This window comes from Primulina eburnea, chromosome 12 (assembly GCF_022965805.1).
Source record: "Primulina eburnea isolate SZY01 chromosome 12, ASM2296580v1, whole genome shotgun sequence".
Lineage (NCBI taxonomy): Eukaryota > Viridiplantae > Streptophyta > Magnoliopsida > Lamiales > Gesneriaceae > Primulina > Primulina eburnea.
In genome coordinates, this window is record NC_133112.1 from 458,112 (window position 1) to 481,682 (window position 23,571).

At 34.5% G+C, this 23,571-nt stretch overlaps 4 protein-coding genes across 5 annotated transcripts; 2 read left to right on the top strand and 2 right to left on the bottom strand.

The window, feature by feature from the left end:
• Positions 1 to 1,457: 1,457 nt before the first annotated feature.
• LOC140807097 (receptor-like protein kinase 7) lies at positions 1,458 to 4,862 on the bottom strand. Of its 2 annotated transcripts, none has more exons than XM_073163777.1 (2): positions 2,189 to 4,858; positions 1,458 to 2,086 (listed from the first exon to the last, which is right to left on the bottom strand). In XM_073163777.1, the coding sequence occupies exons 1-2, from the start codon at positions 4,731 to 4,733 to the stop codon at positions 1,725 to 1,727; spliced, it is 2,907 nt and encodes a 968-aa protein (XP_073019878.1). In that variant the 5' UTR covers positions 4,734 to 4,858; the 3' UTR covers positions 1,458 to 1,724. The 2 variants fall into 2 exon arrangements, with proteins under 2 accessions (XP_073019878.1, XP_073019879.1); XM_073163778.1 differs by having other exon boundaries at positions 1,707 to 2,086; positions 2,181 to 4,862.
• A 4,028-nt stretch (positions 4,863 to 8,890) lies between these two features.
• LOC140807239 (protein DETOXIFICATION 48) lies at positions 8,891 to 10,835 on the top strand. The gene is made up of 2 exons (XM_073164010.1): positions 8,891 to 9,123; positions 9,242 to 10,835. Exons 1-2 carry the CDS (start codon positions 8,989 to 8,991, stop codon positions 10,724 to 10,726), a joined length of 1,620 nt encoding a protein of 539 aa, XP_073020111.1. The 5' UTR covers positions 8,891 to 8,988; the 3' UTR covers positions 10,727 to 10,835.
• Positions 10,836 to 14,919: 4,084 nt separating this feature from the next.
• Positions 14,920 to 18,515, top strand: LOC140807349 (probable beta-1,4-xylosyltransferase IRX9H). The gene is made up of 4 exons (XM_073164162.1): positions 14,920 to 15,981; positions 17,465 to 17,718; positions 17,824 to 18,041; positions 18,248 to 18,515. Exons 1-3 carry the CDS (start codon positions 15,156 to 15,158, stop codon positions 17,995 to 17,997), a joined length of 1,254 nt encoding a protein of 417 aa, XP_073020263.1. The 5' UTR covers positions 14,920 to 15,155; the 3' UTR covers positions 17,998 to 18,041; positions 18,248 to 18,515.
• A 443-nt stretch (positions 18,516 to 18,958) lies between these two features.
• Positions 18,959 to 20,350, bottom strand: LOC140807293 (transcription factor bHLH93-like). The gene is made up of 4 exons (XM_073164085.1): positions 19,787 to 20,350; positions 19,555 to 19,728; positions 19,319 to 19,486; positions 18,959 to 19,195 (listed from the first exon to the last, which is right to left on the bottom strand). Exons 1-4 carry the CDS (start codon positions 20,348 to 20,350, stop codon positions 19,115 to 19,117), a joined length of 987 nt encoding a protein of 328 aa, XP_073020186.1. The 3' UTR covers positions 18,959 to 19,114.
• Between the last annotated feature and the right edge of the window lie 3,221 nt (positions 20,351 to 23,571).

A 23,571-nucleotide genomic window follows, 5' to 3' on the forward strand; every position in this document is an offset into this window, starting at 1 on the left:
AAGGATCTGAAAGAATGGATAACTTCGGTGTGCATATCACAATATGAACCGGGAAAGTGAAGCAATTCTCCCGATCAACTTTTGTACTTCTCGGACAGATCGAGGGGATGACATGTATAGCACTGACTTGACTTTCTCAAGATATTCCTCGATTCCTCGATCATTCAACACAAAACCCAAAAAATTTGCCACTCTTTACCCCAAAAATGCATTTAGCCGGGTTGAGTTTTATTCCATAACGCATAAGAGTGGCAAACGTCTCTTCCAAATCCGGAATGAAGCAGGAAATCTTTCGTGATTTGCCTAATATAGCATCCACATATACTTCAACATTTCTTCCCAACTACTTTGCCAAAACTCGATTCATCAAGCGCTGATAGGTGTCCAGAGCATTCTTTAACCCGAAAAGCATAACTACATAACAAAATGTATCTCCCGATGTGATGAAATGGCCTTACATTGATCAGTCTCGGCCAAAGAAATTTGATGGTACCCCTGAAATGCATCCATAAAACTAAACAACTCATAGCCCATAGTGAAATCCATCAACTGATCAATCAGTGGTAGAAGATAATGATCTTTGGGACAAGTATTCTTCATATAAATCACATATACTCAAAATCCTTTTGTATTCAAAATAAAATTAATTTACATAAAAAAAAGTCACTTTTGCGACATTTTATTTCAATTAATCTTTTAAAAATACATATAACCTTATCATTATTTTAATTAATGAATAATTAACCTTAACCAAATAAAACTGAACCGAATTTTTTTTAAAAAAAAATTCGGAAATTCCGTACGGGTTGACTCGGATCCGTACGGTTGACCCGGATCCGTACCCTTTTTTTTTAAATGAAAAAAATTTAATCCAAATTTTCGATTTTCCTCTAAAAAAATTTTGTTGAACAAAACTAGAAGAAAAATCGAAATATTACACCAAATCCTTACAATTTAAACCAAATCTTTTTTACCGAAAAACTGAAACTTTAAAAAAATTGGTTTTCCAAAATATTTTGGAGATCTGAAACCATATCAAAAATAATCTTCAAATCTGAAACTATATCAAAATATTTTTCAGATCTGAAACCATATCAAAAAAAAGTTTTTTAGATCTAAAACCATAACAAAAAGATTTTAAACAAAATTTTCTTTTCCAGATCTAGATCCAAATAATATCCAAAAACTTTAAACAAATCTCAATGATTCAAGCATGAGTGGCTCTGATACCACTTGTTGGGGAAAACCCATAAACCGCAGAATCAATCAAGCTAAATTATTAAGAATTTGACTGAAAACTTAAAGCGGAAGCGTACCTAAAGCTATAATACTGAATTCTTTAAAACGTCTCTTGATCTTCCAGATATACGTGCTCTTTTCTTGAGAGAATCCTTAGTTTATCTTCAAAAATATTTTTTTAATGGGGGAGAGAGTAGTGAAAGTGATAGCGCGAAATATGGGGACCATGACCCATATATATAGATAATGATTATCATTATCTTCTGATATTTCTGTTTTAACTCATCATAAAAACAGAAATTACATTTATGTCTCTACACATTAAAGGCTCACAACATATTAGATACATTAAAACTCAATAATCCGAAACCTTAGTTTATCATTTTATTTTGGGCTTAACTTAATAGACAGCCTACAACACATAATTATTCACAGTATAAATCCATATAAATAAAATTGATCTACCATCAACTTCTCCTTCTCCCTCAACCTTTTCTTTTACCCTCTTTCTTGACCGTAGATCCAACCAATTCACCGGCCCGAGTTTCTTCTAGCATTTGAACCACGCTTCTCATTGTAGGCCTCATTCCTGGAACCCTTGCTGTGCAAAGAATAGCAACTTTTAACAGTTTTAAAGCTTCTTCTTTGTAATTTTCTGGAATTGTTGAATCCACAATACTTAAAACACTCTCATTAGTCTTCAATTTGCTTGACACCCATTCAACTATGTCTTTGGCCTTCCCAAACTCCGGCTCGATTGGCTTCTTACCCGTTACAAGCTCCATTAGTACTACTCCGAAACTATACAGATCACTCTTCTCGTTAACTTTGTTTGTATATCCATATTCTGCAGGCATGCATGACAATATAATTAAGACGTCTTGTAACAATATCTGTTAAAATTTAATCTCTTAGATAAAACGGCTGACTTGTGACATGACCTGGTTACCTGGAGCTATATAACCATGCGTCCCCGCAAAGGTTTGAGTAGATTCGTGGGTTGAACTTGCCAGAACAATCTTTGCGAGTCCAAAATCAGCAATCCGGGGCTTCAATAATTCATCCAAAAGGATGTTGCTCGACTTGACATCACGATGGATTATTGGCCTGTCACAACCGTGATGCAAATACTCTAACCCTTTTGCAGCACCAAGTGCAATTTCGAACCTTGTGTCCCAATCAAGGGATAACTTTTTACTAGTATGCAATCTATCCCAAAGACTTCCATTAGGCATATACTCGTAGACCAACAAGCTTGAGTCCTCACTAGTTATGCTGCAATACAACTTCACAACATTAATGTGCCTAACAGAACTTAATGTTTCAACCTCCGATTCAAATTCCCGAGACCTGGTGCCTCGCCTTTCTAACATCGGCGTCGAATTACCTATCTTTTTCAGGGCATTGTGAGGATGATCGGAGTGCAAAATGTGTTTCACTGCAAATTCTTTTTCATCTCTAACAAGAACTTTATACACATTGCCTGAACCACCTCGGCCTATTAAATTTTCGGGCTTTATAGAATCAAGAATATCATCCTCTGTGAATGTTAAAATATGAAAAGACTGTAGGTCCCACGAGTCATCCTTCAAAGATCGTCCCCCTTGATGTCCACTATTCCTTTTTAATAAACAGAATCCTACCATCGAAACAAGCCAGGCAATGGAAGCAATCAGGAGGCATAACAAGACTGTTCCAAGGTACCTGGACGTGCTGGATTCCGGAGAACATCTCCGGAATCCCCTGATTTTCTCAGTGCAGAGACCACCATTGCCTGAAAAGCTGCCATTATTGGCTTCAATCAAAAGGGATTCAGGTATAGGACCCGTTAACCGGTTATGGGAAAGATCAAGAAGATTTAGCATAAGAGAAGATAGTGTCCCTGGGATTGGACCGGAGAGTTGATTTCTTGACAAGTTCAAGAAATTAAGAGTGGACAAGTTGCCAAGAGAGGCTGGAATTTGGCCACTTAGTGAATTAAAAGCCATGTTAATGTCATTGATTGAAAGAGAGTTGTGTAATGAATCTGGTATTGAACCAGAAAACTTGTTTTCCTGAAACTGAATAGTGGTGAGCTGCTTCAACTCTCCCAGGGAGACTGGTATTTCGCCTGAAAACTGATTGCAACTCAAGTCGATAGATACCAAAGATGAAGCAAATGAGATCTCAGAAGGCAGTTCTCCAGAAAGCCTATTGTTGGCAAGAAAAAGTTGCGCCAAGGTTCTGGCTTTTCCTATATCAGAAGTAACAGGCCCTTCAAGTTTATTTTCCGCTAAATCAATAATTTCTGCCTTAGGCAGTCCCCATATCCCAGCAGGGACATGGCCCGATAGTTGATTATTGCTGACACGAAAACGAATCAGCGTCGTGCAATTCACATACGTTCCGGGGATTTGCCCCGTTAAGTTGTTCTGCAGCAGCAAAAGTTTCTTCGTCGTGCCCATTTTGCACATGTTCGGTGGGATCGAGCCCGAGAAAAAATTCTCTGACACATCGATGAAGAATATTTCGGCCGACGAGCCCAGGTTTTGAGGAATTTCCCCCGAAAGGTTGTTCCTGTAAAGTGACAAGTTCACAAGATTCTTGAAATCCCCGATTTCAGCTGGAATTTCACCGGATAACTGATTTCTGTAGAGGTGTAGGCTTCTCAGCTTATGCATGAATTTGATTTCGGAAAGATTTCCGGAGAGATTATTGGCAGAAGCATCGAAATTCTCAAGATTCGTGAGATTTCCCATTCCTGTAGGAAATTCCCCGGTCATTTCGTTCAGATAAAGCTCAAGCTGCCACAGCTTATTAAGTTTGGTGATCCCGTCGGGGATCTTTCCAGCAATGCTATTCTGTGCTAATTCCAGATTAATAAGCTGGACAAGATTCCCAATGTCTTCTGGGATTTGGCCTTCAAGGCTGCAGTTTGACAAGTAAAGCCAACTGAGCTTCGTGCGATTCAGAATCACTTGAGGGAATGGATGTAGATCAAAGGGATTGTCGCCAAGACTCAACGCAACAAGATTCGACATATTTTGAAGAGAATTCCACGGGAAGATTCCTGAAAACCCACTGTTGTTAGCATAAAAATAAACCATCCCAGTGAGGGATGAGATATCTGGAAATGATCCAGAGAAGAAGTTGTTTCCCAAGTCCAAGTACTTGAGAGAAGAGCAGTTACTCAAATCCTGGGTCACGGGGCCGTAGATACAGTTGAATCCGAGGGAAAGTTTCTCCAGCGACGTCAAACTGCAGATGGGATTCAAAGGGATCGACCCAATCAAATTCTGGTTCGAAAGATCAATTTCTTTGACAAAACCACGGGAGTCACAAGTGATTCTTGAAAAGTTGCAAACTGGGGTATGGAGATTCCAGGAATCGAATATTTTGGTGGGGGAATCATGGAAAGCAGATTTAATAGATAAAAGATTTTGCAGTTCATCCGAGAGGACCGAGGATAGGAGGCAGAGGAAGTGAAAATAGACGAACACGGTAGCCGCCGCCATGCAGCACTGTGGGAAGAATGCAGGTTGAACCTGATTGAATCGCCACTTATATATTTCTTTAAAAGTTTGTCGAAATTGGAAGCAACTGCTCAAATATCATTTGTAATGTTGTCATTGGAAAAAAAGTGGCCGCCTACTTTGACTTCCACGCTTTCAATCATCCACTCTATTTCATAGCCACAAATTGAGAAAACTATATTTAATGGGATCAGCTTAGGTCCATTTAATAGATTTGGTGATACCGATTTCTCATCAATGTGGAATGGAATTGAATGAATGAAATTCAAATTTATATCATTGAAATACAAATACATTGGACGAAAACGATATCTATCCATGTTTCTCTTTCATGGTCATGGCATCAATTTTTTTAATGATTGCATAAGATTTCACCAAATTTTTAATCTATCTAACCTCTCACAAAATAAATTCCAATTCGACATGGTATATATTATTATTATTATTATTATTATTATTATTATTATTATTATTATTATTATCATCATCTTTACTCTTGGCCAAAAAAAGCAAAAGACTGCATGCAAAAATTCATCTAAAATCTGATTAGAGTGTGACATAGGAACAGTGGTCGGATCCAGTTTTAAAAACTATGGGCAGCTCTCGATAATTGTTTTGAAACTACATTTTAATAAAATATGAACTACTAATAAATAGTGGAGTGTTAGAATGAAAAATTATTTAAACCGATATATATATATATATATATATATATATATATATATATATATATATATATATATATATATATATATATATATATATATAATAATTGAGAGTAATGGAGGATGAATGTTATGATTGCCTGAGACAAAAGAGAGAAAATGTATCCACCATAACTTTGGTCCATCAATTATTTTCACATCACTTCTAACTTTGGTTAAAAAATGAAATGAAGAAGACACAGGATATACTTTTTAATTATTATTATTATTATTATTATTATTATTATTATTATTATTATTATTATTATTATTTCACATTTGAGTTATATATTGATGATAAATAAATCCAAGTAGTTTCACATCACTTCTAACCTACAAAACCACGTTATATCTTGGAACATTTCGATTTTTTTCTGTTTTTAAAATAAATAATCAATGCAAGATATATCCCAACCCCTTTCAATTAATTTATGTATATTTGAAATTAGTTACGTTCATATGTCGCCCAATCGCCAGTTATATTAATTATTTTTTATCTAGTGGTGAGGCTGTGGTGGTGAGATTAAATTGAAAGAAAAAAAAAATAGTGGAGGATTTGAGTGCCTTGCCTGCCTGTTTATTTTCTAAATAAACAGTATGGACATTTTTTGGGCCGCCCTGTTAGGCCCATAAGTGAAGATAGCCCAATCCATTTGACAACTAAAAGAAAGGAGTTCAGTTCACTACTTGTTTCAAACCTTGTAACTAATATGGGTTTTACTGATTTGATTTGGCTCTTCAGAAAACCAAAGATTGAAACTATATATATATATATATATATATATATATATATATATATATATTTTTTTTTGTTTTTTTGTGGAACAAGTTGACAAGAAGAATAAGAAGCAATCTTCAAGAATACATGTTAATTATATGGCTGTTTCTATCACATAACACAATGTAGAATGAGCGGGCGATATGAGATTCTAACATTAAGATAAGCTGCAACTTAAGGGGATTTATTCCTGTCATCTATTTAGGAATGTTGATGCCCATGACTGATTATTTGTTCTTTGGAATCTCATGCAATTTGTGAGTGAGAGAGTGGTGAATATTGCATTAGATGAAACCTTGTCTATTTATTTCTCTGGAGAAAGCATTTCTAGATTTTTATGTAATACCACTTTATCAACATTCTCTTTTCTTTTATTTGCATCTCAGCTTTGGAATAGATTCTTATGTTTTGCATTATCACTACTCGTAACCAGAGAAAAGTTATGTTGACAGATTCTTATTGTGATTAATATTGTTTTTCGCATGCTCAAAGCATAATTAATACATAATCCCTGTTGCCTTTGCGAAAGAAAGATGTTACTGAAACATTGCATATTATTGTTCTGCTAAGAAAATCAGTGCGATGATATAAATTTTAGGTGGATTGGACAAACTCTCTCGATAGAATTTTGTCATTTTTTTTACACTAGAATCAGAGGATAACTTATTTACTAATGAATAGATGCATAGGAATTAATTTTGTGTGACTTTGGGAAACCAAATGGGGCAACGTATTGAGCTGGAAACATGTGTTCTGACAGCTAGCGGCCAGTTTTGAAAATAATAATCACCATTATTAGAATTACAAGGCAGGAAAAACCTGTTGCTTGGGTAAAATATAAACAGAACGGTGTTTGTTTATTGTGATTGTAAAAAGGAGTTGTGTAGTGTGTACTGTACCATCAGTGTGTTGCATCAATTTTACAGGTACAGAGACAGACAGAGACAGAGACAGAGACAGAGACAGAGAGTGGGGAGGAAAAGGAAAAAAGCATGCAGTCTCATCCATCTGTTGCTATAAGAATGGGATACAAATTAAATGGTTGTAGTTATAGCACGTAGCTAGTTGAGTTACAGGGTGTTTCCTTTCTTCCATCTGCCGGCTCTTCATGCACCCATTCACTCCACCATTAATCACAGTGGTCCATATGCATTTGTTATTGTATATCGGACCCAACGAAAATATATCTATCTCCTCTGGCTAATAATTTCATTTAGTTTTGCTCAATGAACATCAAAACTTTTGGGGGTACATTGAAACCCCACCTGTTTGTTTGGTTCATCGGTTATGGATTACTTGAATAGTGAAAGAGAGGGATATATACATATATATAGGATGTTATCTTGGTGCACATGTTCTGATATACAGATACAACTTTTGGTTGTGAATGTCACTTTCATTTCCATCGAACTGGATGCGAAACATCAATACAACTTGATGCATTGATTAAAGCGTGTACGACGATTATTTGTGATTAATTGATCAAAAGTAAAATGACTTCTGATTTTCCATGCACGCATGATTGGTTGATGGGTTCTTGATTTAAAAGTACTAATATAAATCGTTGATGGGGGGATTAAAACCCTCTTTTTAAAAAAAAAATTCCACATATCCCTCAGGACATCAAATCCCGGACCACAATTCTTTTGTCACAATAATGATGACCAACAAAATGTTTTCATTTCCACTTCTTTCAAGAAAATAGAAGCTCGGACCACTTTTTTCAATATATATATATATATATATATATACACATATTGTAATATCTGATGAATAAGTGAAATTTAGAATACAGAGCCAAAAAATGGGTCCTCTGAGTGATTTCAGAATGAACTCGTGCCTCACATATTGGGCAACTAGTGCAGCAATGTTTGGCTGTGTTGCTTGCTTCATCACATGCCATGGCCACACTAATTGGCTTCGTGCATATATCTATGCCGCATGCAAGAATTAAACGAAAAGTTAATTAATTTCTTGATCATAACAACATTCAACCTCCTCATGTACAGTGTTTTCTGTACACATACAATAATAATACGCATCATGCCATGTCGATTCAATTGAATTTGGATGGCAAGCTAGCCTAGCTTGTCAAACCACACTAATTCCTTCCACTTAGCATTAAAGATAATCTTTTTTTGGGCGAGTCGAAGCCTGAAGAAGTCGGTGAAAATAAGATTATTTTTGTAAATTGAAATGGCCAATTATATTTGTAGCAAATCCACTGTCCTATTCATTTTGCCCACCCAAGATACTTGATTCTCACCTAAACCATGTTTCTTGGCCTCAAACTCGCTTCCTGCTGGCGGTGAAAAACAATGCAAAAAACCACCAATTATTGATCCACAAAACTTGTAATTTTCCCAAAAAATATATGTATAGCAATAGCACTACTGTTAGATAAGATTTATATAACAAGGCTTTATTCACACCCTCCACAGCCGACAAATAATTTAAAGAAAAAATACTGAATAATTTTTTTTTAGCATTATCTATCGTGTTGTAATATTTGAAAGAGAAAAGTTACTGGGAGCCGCTTTTGATCTTTTCCAAATCTGCATTCTCGACACGTGGAGGAGCTTAGGTGGGGTCCTATTTTTCCGTGTACACATATATATAGACACTCGACTTAAATGTTATACTCCCATCAAGCCGGAAAGCAAATCACCACACCGCCCCAGCATATTAAGGATTTTTCCTTTCTTCTTATTATTATTAACAATTTGTCTGAATTGTGCACAAGAAGAAAGCATTCATGTGCAACTCAAAGCCCTCTTCCCCTTTCTCCATATCCACTACAAATGTAACCCATTTCTTAAACCCTAACAAAGAAATGGATCTTCCCACAGATGATCGACAACAACTTCAAAGATGGCCAACATCTTCCGAGGTAACAAACACAAAGCCACCAACACTATCACAATCTGTACCTAACTGAATTCCAACGCCACTTCTATCATATATATACTTCAACATATTTAAATGCGTTGTTTCTTTATTTTCATCAGGCCCTTGAAGAAATGAAAGCAATAGGAAAAATATCAGCGCCAACAGCTGTCACAGGACTGATATTATATTCAAGAGCCATGATTTCAATGCTTTTTCTTGGATATATAGGGGAACTAGAACTTGCAGGGGGGTCTCTTTCCATTGGTGTTGCAAATATAACTGGTTACTCTGTTATTTCTGGATTGGCGATGGGGATGGAGCCCATCTGTGGCCAAGCCTATGGAGCCAAACGAATGAAACTTCTTGGCTTGACTATGCAAAGGACTATCTTGCTTCTACTCTCCACTTGCATTCCCATCTCCTTCATGTGGTTGAACATGAAAAATATCCTCCTATGGTGTAATCAAGATGAAGAAGTTTCATCTGTGGCTCAAACTTTTATCATTTTCGCGATACCTGATCTCTTCTTCCTCTCATTTCTTCATCCTTTGAGAATCTATTTAAGGACTCAAAGCATCACATTGCCATTAACTTACTGCTCATCTCTATCGGTGTTGCTACATGTGCCGTTGAATTTTCTGCTGGTGAAGTATTTCAATATGGGTGTTTCAGGAGTTGCCTTAGCCATGTCTTTGACAAATCTTAATCTTGTTATAATGCTCTGCTTGTTTATATATTTTTCTGGCGTGTACAAAGACACGTGGGTGGCGCCAAGCATGGATTGCCTCCGGGGCTGGTCGAAATTGCTGGCTCTAGCGGTGCCAACTTGCGTCTCCGTTTGCCTAGAATGGTGGTGGTATGAGCTAATGATAATGCTTTGTGGGCTGCTACAGAACCCCAAAGTCACAATTGCTTCGATGGGAATTCTCATCCAAACAACCTCGTTAGTCTATGTGTTCCCCGCAGCCCTAAGCCTCGGTGTCTCTACTCGAGTAGGCAATGAACTAGGTGCAAGACGGCCCGCGAAGGCTAGAATATCGATGATTGTTTCTCTGTTTATCGCCGTGGTGTTAGGCATAGCAGCCATGGTTTTCACCACAATGATTAGGCACAGGTGGGGTAAACTTTTCACAAGGGATACAGAAATCTTGGAGCTGACAGCCATGGCGTTGCCGCTGGCGGGGTTGTGCGAGGTTGGGAATTGCCCACAAACCACCGGCTGTGGTGTGTTGCGAGGAAGTGCGAGACCTAGTATCGGGGCAAATATAAATTTAGGGTCATTTTACATGGTAGGAATGCCGGTGGCTTTCTTGATGGGATTTGTGATGAAACTGGGGTTTCCAGGGTTATGGATTGGACTTCTTGCGGCACAGGCATCTTGCGCGGTGTTGATGATGTTAGTTTTGTGTAGAACAGATTGGATTCTTCAGGTTGAAAGAGCTAAAGAACTCACAGAGATTCATCAGTCTTCTTCTTCATCGAATCATTCTTTATTACCTATTTCTGCAGACTCCGTCAACACTAACAAGAAAAGTGCTAATGAAGAGTTGTTGAAGTCAGTCTCAGTCGAAACAGATCCTTTGCTAGCAGTAGCACTTGGGTAAGTATGTAATTCATATGTATATTGATGTGAGAATTCTTGAGTTTCATTTAACTACATCGATCCATTGTTGTACTCTCTTGTTCTCACTTTTGTATCTTCATATTGGAATTAAAGTTTTGATTTATATGTATATTGTGATTTAATTTTGTGCAGTTGGTTATTTGTTTTAACTTAATAATTAATGGGCTGTTGGAACAATACCATACAACAATATCAGTGAAATTTTTTTAAGCATATAATTTTAGGCATGATGTCTATACGCACACATGCTGGAATATTAGTAGTAGTTTCTGAAACTTTATAAGTGGGAAGAGATTAGATATTATATAGAAAGGTTAAGGTGTCGGATTCTCCTGCTTTTTATATGTTCTTTAATGGGAACAATTTCACGTCAAAATATTGACTGCCAAAAATGGAAATTTTGGTTGTCCAATTTATTACTGATCAGTTTGTCATAATATTATAAATTAAGATAAACATAATTTCTTATGATTTTGATTATCTTTGTCTGTCAAATTTAAATGTTAATTAATTGTGTAGGTTTCAACTTTTTGACAATTTTAGTTTTATTGAATGATCCAACTATTCTCAATTGTTTGAATCATATTAAATATGATATCTCTTTAGATCTTCTTTGTTCTCTTCAGAAAGATATTTATTAAGGGAAAAGATGAATGATGGAATCGTTGAAAGTTGATGGCAAATATAAAATGACATTTGTTACTAAAATGTATCAACTGGCTAGCTTTATTATATGTCGAATTCCTTTCTGAAGTTGAATACGAATTATTTTTCAATTTATGTAAAAATATCTTAATTCTAGTAAATAATTAATATCATCGTGAGGTGAGCTTTAAATTTTTATTTATAAAATAATGAAATATTTGATATAAAACAAAATTAAAAAAAATTCGCTGTATATTACATCAAATGAAACATCGATTTTTGGAGAGTTAAGAATACATGACCAAATATTTTGTTTTTTTTCTTTAAAAAAAAAATTCAAGCAGCTAGCCAAAAAGGTAAAGTTAGGTCATGTAAGTTTAAACTTTGAAGTTTATAAAAGCTTTGGCCAGATAGCTAACGTTGGTACCAAAATAGAGAAATAATTGAAATGGAAAAAAAATATTTAATTTTGTAATCATTCAATGAGCCATATTCCCCTCAAGAGCTGCTAGCAAGCAGGGATTTCACCTGCTTTCCAGCGCAAGCTGACTTCAAAAGATATATATGTGGCCACTTCCATTAATTTACACACTTTACTTTCATCTTTTTCTTAACTAAAAAAATATGAAAAATAGAAAGGTCTGTTCAATCATCTTTTAGACAGATTCATGCACTTTCTTCATCGTGCCCATATGAATTTCTCATTCAGAACTTTTTTCGTGTCATAATATATCGTGTAGGAAGACGTCCAAATAAAAATGATGGAGGTGGGGTGGGGGCCTGGTTGAAATTTATGAAACAAAATTCAGCTATCATTTGCTCTATCCGCTTAACATGACAAAGATTGCTGTTGGAGCAGAAACGTACTGATTGATCATCTTCACTTCACTTCACTTCAAAAGAGTTATTTACATGCATGGCCCATGCCGAGTACCTTAATCTGTATTCTATTTTAGGCCAAACATTCATTGAGAGAATAAGTATTGATAATATCTGATCATTAATTAGACATGCATGTATATAACGTTCTCAATTTTGATGACTTGCATGTTATCGTTGCATGTGCTCGTATTTTAATTTCCATTTAAAGTTTAAGATTGAGCTCGTGACAAATGAAATTAAGTTTTACATGTTTTATTAGAGATAATTATTGGTTCTTTTGTGATTCTATGTTATCAAATTTCAGTTTTGTCATCTATATTTTTTGTAATTTAGTTTCTTTTACACCATGATGCTTATGTGATACCAATGATGTTAGACGTACGTGTACATCAGTCCTCCATAGAAAAAAAAGTATTAAAATTGCCAAAAATAGAAATTACAGTTTTTAAATCATATGAAGGGTTCATATAATTTTTCAAATCTAGCTAGTTCGAAAAGTGGTATAAATAAGGCCGGCATCGTCTATTATATTATAATAATTGTGAAGATAAAATTTGAGTGCCTTAAAAAAAAGCTCACATGCCATCGCAAAAGCAAAAAAGCTCAAGTTGCGACTTAGTTTACTGGTACTACCAAATAATGTGATTTAACAGTTTGTAATATACATGCCATTATTATGCAGATAAATAGGACCTTTTATTGATTATAATTGATTGGCAGTATACGAATGTTTGGAACTGATCATTTTATATTAACCAGTAATTAATATATATTTCTCGGCATAATTATTATTATTATTATACATATAAATAAATATAGTCGGCATTTCACTTTGTCAAATGAAATGTACTTTTAGTTTTAATCAATTTATATTGTTAATTAACTATAAAGTGTAATGTCGATTCTTTGGTCCAAATGTCTTGAGAAGATCATGTATATATAATTAATATGGTTTCACCAATTACCAGCTAAAGTTATTATGGATGCCAAGTGTCTCACTTCTCTTGCTTAAATAATTTTAATATAGTAATGTGCGAAGATAACAAGTAGCCGCCCATTTTCGCGTCAAAGTGGTCGGATAACTATATAATTTTCTTGTCTATATAATATTATAGACAAGAAAGTTTATAATATTCGACCTCAAATAAATTAATTAATGCTTATAAATAATAATAAATAAATAAAAAGTTGCTAGTGCTTGCTCTCATTTCTATATATGCCAATCCACGAGTTTTTTGGTTTACATTAATTATATGTCATGTGAATGTTGTTGTGTTTTTTTTAATCAACAAGCTAGTTATAGCTTGTATATTATATACTCTTAATTAAGTCATTTCCATAATCAAGAATTTTATTTTCAGCTAGCCACCCTTGTCAATATAATTGATCAATAATGCATATATTAATTAAAGTACTCCATGATCGAATCCTTCCATTGAACTGAAAATGGATGGCAGCATAAGAATACAAATCATATGATGCACGAAAGATGAGGAACCAAGGGCAGGCAGAGAGTGATAGTCACGTAGGGATGAGGATCGGACGGTGGTGGTGGTGGTGTTGAGATAGTCATTCATACATGCATACATACAAACAAAGTCATGAGTGCCTATCTAGGGTAGGAAACAGGAATGGGCATATAATTTGTGTGAAATATATATATGTGTGTGTGTGTGTGTGTGTGTGTGTGTGTGTGTGTAGGCTTTTACCTAGCAGCTGACCCGGTCCCCGTCCCTAAGTAATAATTTCAATTTTTCTGTGCAAGTTAAATATGTATATATATATATATAAAAGATAGCATAGCATCCACTGCATTGTCTGATATTCGAAGACAGAAAGACTGAGTCAAAAGATGCGAATCTTGTGGCATTCAGCCAATTTATACTGATCAAAAGCTGCTAAAAAAATTCAATTGCAATCCAAAAAACATTCACAAATTAAATAATGCACGTACGTTCAGAGAGATATATATATATATATACATGTATATAAAAGAATGCGTCCGGTCTTATCTTAATTTTGTAAAAGGCGAGTTCATTTTCCACACGAGTCTCTGTGATCACTTGATAATTAGAAGTTGAGATGAAAACGCATGCAGTACTGTTTTCCACCACTGAGAATGAAATGGAAAAAACGTATGAGCTGTACGTAACAATATTGTAAACGTATACAGACAAAACTCCACACTTAATTGTTGTTTCCTAACGCACAGACACCCTATCTTAACTTGGCCTCATGTTTTTAGTGACTTCCCCTTCACATTTTTATGGATGTTGACGGGGAGAAATACTACATATTTATATCCTCCATCTCAATGCATATATATATATATATATATGAAAATTGTTTTTGAAGAGCTGATTTATATGCCATGTCGCTTGCTTCTCTCTATATATGAAGTCAACCTGTGAACACTTTGATCAAATCTCAATGTCAATTTTTATGATATTATGATATAAGATTTGACTAAACAATACAATTCATGGAAAAATATATTATCATATCAACCACAAACACAAGTCAATGCAATTTATTTTCTTTAGATTGGGCTAAAAAATGATATGGGCCATTGGGGCCCAAACTCTTGTTGGGCTGTCCAGCTCACCTCGCAGCTGCATACCTGGAGCCAGACTGGGCAAATTTCTATTTCTTCTTTCCCCACTCGCAAAACATTTCCCTCGATCAGTGCACATTCCTTTTCCAGCGCTGGATTTTCTACATATTTCTCGCGCTGAGTGATACTTCAGCTGCATTTTGGGTTCGCTTCGCATAGAGGGGAATTTTCGCCTGGATTTGCTCCCGATGCATCATCCAATCTTTCAAAGTTCCCCTCATTCGGATCGATATTGATTGCTTTTTTCGATGCGATTTCCGTCGAGGAAATGGCGTCGATTCGTAGAACTCTGTCCCCGTACGCCGACCGATCGTATCAGAACGGATCGAACAACCCCTTTTCAATACAATCTTCATCGCAGAAGCTGCTCTCCAATACCAGGACGACCTTGTCTCCACTCCACAGATTTCTATCTGGAGTTTTCCTCCAAAAGCACAACTACAAAAAAAGTAATCACTTTTCTTTGCGAAAATGGCTTTACCGGTGCGTATTGTTCTTTCTCCTAGGGTTTATACTCGGTATGGCGCCATTTAATAGCGATTTTAATGAATTGAAGCCACAGGGTTTGAGTAATAGTGATTTCTCCTTCGAAATGAAGCCGCAAGTTGTGAATGCCGAGAAAAACGAGGGAGATATTAGCGTTGTTGATAGACGGAAGGAAAATCATATGGTGCTGGATGCTGTTGAATTAGGGGTTGTTGAGAGGAGTGGCCAAGATGTTACTGATAGGACATTAGGCTATTTTGTGCCGCAAAAACAATTGATTGTGGTCACTCCAACCTTTAATAGGGCTTTGCAGGCCTACTTTTTGAATAGGTTAGGACAGGTTTTGAGGCTGGTGAGACAACCGGTGCTGTGGATTGTGGTGGAGATGAATGCTGCATCAATGGAGACTGCAGATATTTTGAGAAATATGGGAATCATGTACAGACATTTGGTGTGTACAAAAAATTCTACTGATATGAAGGACAGGGGAGTGCACCAGCGGAATACTGCACTCGAGCATATAGAGAGGCACAGGCTAGATGGAATTGTGTATTTTGCAGATGATGATAACATTTACTCACTCGATTTATTTGAGAGCATCAGGGAAATCAGGGTTGACTTTTTAGTTTTTATTCATAAATCATCTGAATTTTCTCTGCTGTAAATGCCTCCATTGATGTTCAACCTTTTCATCTACATTTGGTTATCTGATCTGCTTACTTTTTACTCAGCATATGATATTTGTGTGAAAATGTGAGATGGATGGAATACATTTCATTCTTGATCATTGTTTGAGAGCCATCATCTATTGGGTTATTACCAAAACAAAGATGCTCTTGAAATATGTAAGTTTTAATACTTTTAATAGATTATAGACCTCATGAGGATGATTAAACATCCAGGTGGAGATTTGTGTCGTTAACTTGTTGGATAATATTTTGGCAGCTTTTGCTTGTTGATACTTAAAATGTGTTCAAGTGAATGCTGATTATGTCCCGATGTCCTCGATATTCTTTTCCCTTTTGGCGTGTATGTAGTTGCAAAAGTTTGCCAGTATAAAATGAACTTCTTCGCTAAGTTATATGTTCTCGATGATATAGTTATAGTGTCTGCAGTCGAATTTGATTTTTTTTTATGATACACTATCTAAAAAAATTTAGAACGTATGAAACTGTTCTTTTTCCAAGTTCCAACAGATGTTTCTTTAACATTTGCCATCCTGAACATGTGAACAAGCTTGCTATATGCCTTCTTTTTCAACTCCTTTCGACACCTGCAATAGTTCTGTGTTCTAAGTGATATAACCTGTTAGAGCATATATACTGCATCTTCAAACTTCTGTGAGAAGATTTGGCGCACATTCACTTGATATCATATTTTATAACTGTGGATGATATTCTTCTTACTGGTGGAAACTTTTCTCTTGTAAGAACCCGGACTAGCTTTGAGAATGCCGTAGATATTCTACAAACGCATGAATCCAACCTGTCTATATAAAACTAAGGGTTTTATTTAATGGTTCTTCGCTGGAGAGTTTATAATTTAGTTTAGGTGATGATTTCATTTTCTGTTGTTTGGCAGCTTCTTTTGTCATTTTAGCTTGTTGTGCTACACTGCTAGGCCTTTAACTGGTTCAAGATAGTTCCTCGTGTCAATGTCATGTTTGTGGTTGCTCAAAAGTGAAACCGATGTATTTCTGCTGATTATAGGTGGTTCTCTCATGCTTATCTACCCATATGTTAATATAATGCTGCAGCTCTGGTGATTCACAGCTGAGATATACTGAATCATGTGTCAATACTCGTTTTGAGCACTTATTATTCATACTGTTGTTTCCTCTAAACACTAAATTTTAAAGCAATCGAGAGTCTGCCATTCATGACAGTAGAATTCTTCTTCTAACTTCTGTAGTGAGAATATTAGCATGAGATGTAAGAAAAGACGAGTCGCCTACATTAATATCCCTTCAGCCTGTTGGGAAAAAGCATATGTTTTTAATAATCCTAATTTAGATTAATTTTTAAGGTTTCTGATATAAAGTTTTGGTCCATGATTCCGATTTCTTATTTATATCTTTTTTATCATTGATATTCAGTCGTTTTGGCGTTTGGCCTGTTGGCATGTTGGCTCAAAGCAAAAATAAAGCAATTCTAGAAGGTCCTGTATGTAATGGAAGCCAAGTGATTGGATGGCATACAAATGAGAAGAGTAAAAGACTCCGTAGATTCCATGTTGATATGTCAGGCTTTGCGTTCAATAGCACAATACTCTGGGATCCCAAGAGATGGCAACGAGCAACTTCAGATCCAATCCGGCAGTTAGATACAGTGAAGGAGGGGTTCCAAGTATGTGTCATGTCTTTGTATTTTGACCCCATCAATTTTAGATAATCTTTTCTCGTTGAGTTTATATTTAATGGTATAGCCTATTTTATTTGAATTTCTTTTCAGGAGACAACTTTCATTGAACAGATTGTGGAGGACGAGAGTCATATGGAAGGAATTCCTCCTAGTTGTTACATGATAATGAACTGGCACCTCCATCTAGAAGCTCGTGAACTTATATATCCCAAAGGCTGGATGCTTCAGAAAAACCTTGATGTAGTTCTCCCCTCCAAGGAATAGATTTTGATTTCATGAGATCACATATTCCATGTTCGATCTGTGAGGTATGATATTTGTTCTAAAACTGAGCACAAATTTGAGAGCCTATGAAATTTATAGTGCTGCAAATCCTACTAACTATTCCTCCATTTTTGGTGTTTCTTTCATATTTGTAATTCTTGGACGAGATTCTAAAATAGATACTGTATGATAAGAGAAGGAAAACAATAGGAAATGAACTTTTTAACGTGTTGTTTATACAAATTGACAGAACGGTGCATTTTCTGGTGCCATGATGACTTGTAATTTGATCAAGATACAGCTGTAAGCAACGAAGTTAAGGAACTGCAGCGGTGATGGCACGGCTAGCACCATTGCTATATTTCTTTGTAATGTTATATTTAGCGTGAGAATTCTTTTGCAGAGACCGAACTTAAATTTTGTGATAGTATGAAGCTTGTTAAGAGATGAGTTACTGAAACGCCTTTAAAGTTTAAACCTATACTGGAAATTAGAAGTTGTGGATTAATATTGTGATATAGGTCTGTGTGATTAGTCTCTCACCTGTGGACTGCAGTATTTAGGAGAAATGAGGCGACAAAGTTGCCCATTCCTACTGTTGATTCTTTTTACTTTCTGTTTCGTGATGAAAGAAACTACTAGCATATCATATTCTTGTGAATTTTGATGGTTATATTTTGGGAAAACGAATTAAAAATAGGATATCAGTGGAAAGTGCATATGGAAATTTAAGTTACAGATCCATCGGATCTTCAAGCTAATTATATTAATTAATTAAATATCATTTAGCTACTAGCATATCATATTCTTGTTTATGTACAAGACCTTGAACCTTCACCTTTTTTTCCTGTATCTCGTAGCATTAATTAAAATTTGTTCGCCATTGTAACTTGATAGATTTCAAATGTAGCTAGTTACTTGTAAAATTTGCTGAAAACATCCTTAAATTTTGAAGTTGGAATCGATCCCGTGAAAAACTTTTTAACCAGTGAAAAGTGTTACAAATAGCATTTTGAGCTTCGGTTTGTAACCAAGAAAGAATATAAACGGGCCCGGCAAAAAAGTTACCCAACATAAATCAAATTTGTTTGTGAAACGCATCCGACCGATATATATACTAGTTGTATAAAAAAGTAGAGGCTGCTGCTTTTCTAAACAGCGCTTGCTTGATGTCTTCCGCATCCCTCTCCTTCAATTCCTGCCGTACGTGTATACAATATAAAATTCATTATGTATGTATATATGTATGTATGTATGTATGTATATGCTCGCAAACTAAACAAAAAAAAAAAAAAAAAACAATTTCCAATATATTACTGGCCTGTGAGCAAGAAGCTTGCATTGTAAAGTCACTGAAGCAGCTGATGACGCATTGTTCAATCTCCAGCCCTAATTCCTCGACTGTATTCACGGTCGATAACAGTAACCCAGGCTTCATTCCGCAGCAAATCTTTATTCTCGTTTCCCCATTTTTCCTTTCCACTTCCATCTGAAACGTAGTACAAGGAAATTAACATTGTGCATTCATGAAACAAGGCAGCTAGCCAGCATGCGTACCTTGGGTGAATTTCTTGCAAACGATTCGTTGTTAGGCTTGCCATCGTTGAAGATTGTCATCAAACCCAATTGCTTTGACCCCCCATCATCCATTTCTTCCCGCAATTTGTTTATCCTCTCTAAAAGCTCATTCATGTAATCTATAGTATCTCCGAGTATAGACGTTCTGTCCATCTGCTAAATTAAATCAATAACTTTTCCATTTATAATGATAAGAAATTACCTACGTTACCTTGCTAATCTTGGGAACAACCGATCGGAGCATGGAAAGCCGGTCGTTTAACCTCTTCCTCCGCCGTCTCTCCGCCATAAGATTCTTGGAAGGCTGCCCTGCATTCACCTTCTTCATTTTGTTTTTGCTTTCATTCTCGGGGCAAAATCCCACGTTAAAAATGGGCATCTCGGGAACGGGCTCATCTTTACATGGATCCCCGGTCATCGGAACCAACACGGACGATTGATAATCTTCATCAGCATAATTATTAATGGTGTAGCCTAGAGCTTCTTGAAAATCGTAGTAAAAGTTGGTGTTGAGAATATTTGTGTTGGGTGAATCTTGGGATACTGGGAAGTTGAAGGTTTGGATGTCAATGGGGAAATTGGAGTAATCTTCAAAGCTGCAATGGGCCTTTGAAGAAGAAGAGATAATGTTGGTGTCAAGATAATTGAAATCTTCATATTCCATGTCTTTTGCAAGCAAGAGCTCTTCCATGAAACATGTTTCACTACTGTAATACTCCATTGATATATATCCAATGAGATCTCTTTCCACACACACACCGCACCGCACAATCATATATATATATATATATATATATATATATATATATATATATATATATAAGCTAATTAATTGTGTTGTGGCTGGTAACTCCATTTTATTTATTTTCATTTCCCTACATAAATTAATAGTGTGGATGGATGCATATAAGATAAGATAGAGAGAGAGAGAGAATGGAATTGGTTTTACTTATAAATTATATTGATTTTAATAGAGCATAAATAAATATTAAACAGGATGGGTGTAAAAAGTTTGACCCACATTTGCTGTCTCAACCGAAAACGATGGAGTTAGCATCATAGACCTGTCAGTCTTTGTATGCACTAAATTTCGTAGTATTAAATATATACATTATATTCGATCTGTCCAATTATTAGCATTTTTTATTAAACAATACAGAGAAATCTGCAAAAAATTATTTTCTTTCTTAAAATTCTATTCAACGAGTTCAAAAAACAATATCAACAATTTATAATCGAGTATAGTTTATTTTTATGATTCCTTACTATTTTCTGGCCATGAAAAATACACATCACTTCATTTTTTTTACTAGTTTAGGAGAAATATGTTCATTTCATTGGTTTAATATAAATTTTTAATCAATTTAATGTAATTAGATGAGCAGTGGTAGGGTCAACTAAATTTCATACTTCCACGGACCTTTCATCTAATAAAAACAAGACATCCGATGATTCAGGGGAATATTTTCAATACGTAACACTGGATTAATTATTTAATGCTCATAAATTAGTTAACTTTAGTTGTAAGAATATATATATATATATATATATATATATATATATATATATAATTATTAACGGTGGATTTGAATTTCCTTGTCTAAAAATAATTGAAGTGGTGGTATAATTATTAATTATTGAAGGGAATGAGAGAATCCGTACGTAAAAATAAATTAAAATGGAGAACTGGGCGTAATGGTTCTGTGGAACTCCTCCGGGGGGCAGCTGGGCATATATCATATTCATGTACAAACACAATAATTGGGGCAGCCCACAGAATGAAGTAGAAACCGCTAGCTATGTATGTTTTTGTTGCCCATTGGTGAGGGAAGGGAATAGTAGTACCTTTCCTTGTCTTCTGTCATTTTGTGATTTTCAGTTATCGTAAGTTATATTTATTTTTTGGGCTCATTTAATAGGTAATAGATAAATTATTTAAATCATCTCTGTTTTTAGGTAATTATATATATATATATATATATATATATATATATTTTTTATGTCCCACTCGACGATTCACAAGTCAGTTGGAAGGAAAAAGCAGGCAGATCCCTCTCCATGAAAAGGCGTGTAAAAGTAGACCCTTGCCCACTTTTAACTAAAAGCTGTTACATACATCGTCTTTTTTTCACCATTCCGGTAATTATATGAAATTTTACGCCTTCTTTATATTTTTTATCCCAAAAAAAAAATAAAAAATTATGCTTTAAATTTAGTCTTTATATACCAGGTATTCCAAACAATTGTATACATGATTATTTTCTAAACAATTTAACCTGACACTTTAAAAATCAATTTAATAGCATTATTATTTTAAAAATTAACAACTAAATTTAACATATAAATTTGGTTTTCATCTTCATGATTACACCAAGTGTTTTAATTTACCAATATAAATTTTCCTAATACTAAATAGATTATTATAAAGATTTGACTATATCCAAATATTCATAAACAAATCAAAAATTATTCAATTATCATCATTTTGTAATGTATAATTAATGAACAACTATTACATATTTAATTACAAAACACATAATTATAATAATTGGGGTAGCTGAAGAGAAAGATAGCTAATATTAATGAAATAAACAAAAATGTCTTCAAATACAATATTTAATATTGTCATTTGTCACAGTGGTTATTAACAATTATAGATCAGATTCAATACATGCCCGACTATGCACCCCCATATCACTAGTCAAAAGAAAAGTTTTGCACATCCATGTTAAAGGCGTACTAGTAATACAAACATTGATGTGATGTTGATTGATATGTTTCAACATGATCAAAAAAATATAGTGATCAAAGTATTTGTTATTCGACAAGGATATCAATTCAACAAGGTATTATAACTCAAAGACTATTCGAAAGTTAACTTTCATGAATGCACAAATGACTACTTTTCAAATGCTATATTGCTTTAAGAACAATAATAACATCTTTTTCGGATCACCATTATTTACGAACAATATGAATATGATATTGTAGCGAACTATGATGCATGACTTGATTTTTGTCAATGTTATTCTACAATTCCAGCCGCTTTTAAATTATAACAAAAGTTATCTTATATGAAATCCATTCTTGAAGCAACTAAATTCAAGTTATGCAAATGTAAACACAAGTATTGAGTTGATGATGCGAAGAGAATTTTTTTTCACCGAGTTGCAAGAAACGCCAAATTAAGGCAGACTTAATTTCCGCTTCATTGAATTTGATCATTTAACAAGTGATCAAAATGACACTATTGACCAAAGTAAGTTTTCATTTTATTTATTGTGATATTTACATTCATTTTTTCAATCAAATAATGTTATTAAGCACAAATATCATTGACATCATCACGAAGGTAGAAAGATCAAAAGAAACTATAATGTGTTTTTAACAGTTCTTATATTGACATCTGTAAACTTTTATAGAATTCTATAGATTTTGTAATTTATTATTGTTAATCTTTTTTATTTCTTTGAACTAATAGTTGATTGTGAAAACTTTATTTGTTTTAAAAAAATTTATCTATAAATATAAATACTTGTTACTTATTAATTTAATTTTCAGAATAAGATATATAAGTAATTACTCGATATGCGGCCTTCAAACATGACTTTTAAAAATCTTAAAAAAGTATAGAGGTTTTCAAAATGTCGTTAGTGTTTTAATAACTCGATGGAATTCTATTAAATACAATAATTAAATCATAATATGCAACTATAAAATGGCTCTTGAGCTGCTATGCAGTTTAAATATTGCACCATTACCATCATTGATTACAAGGAGTGTAATTATTGGTTTGGAGATTTGTTGAGGTGCAATAATTGTCTCTGTTGAGGAAAAATTTGACTTGCACTATTACCAATAGCTATAATTTTTATAAAATGGCAAGTGTCTCATCCTATATTTTGTATGAAAAAATATATCAATTTTTTTTATAATATGTCTAACAAAAAATAAACAAGACAATTATTTATACATGAAAATAGAGAAAATAATGTA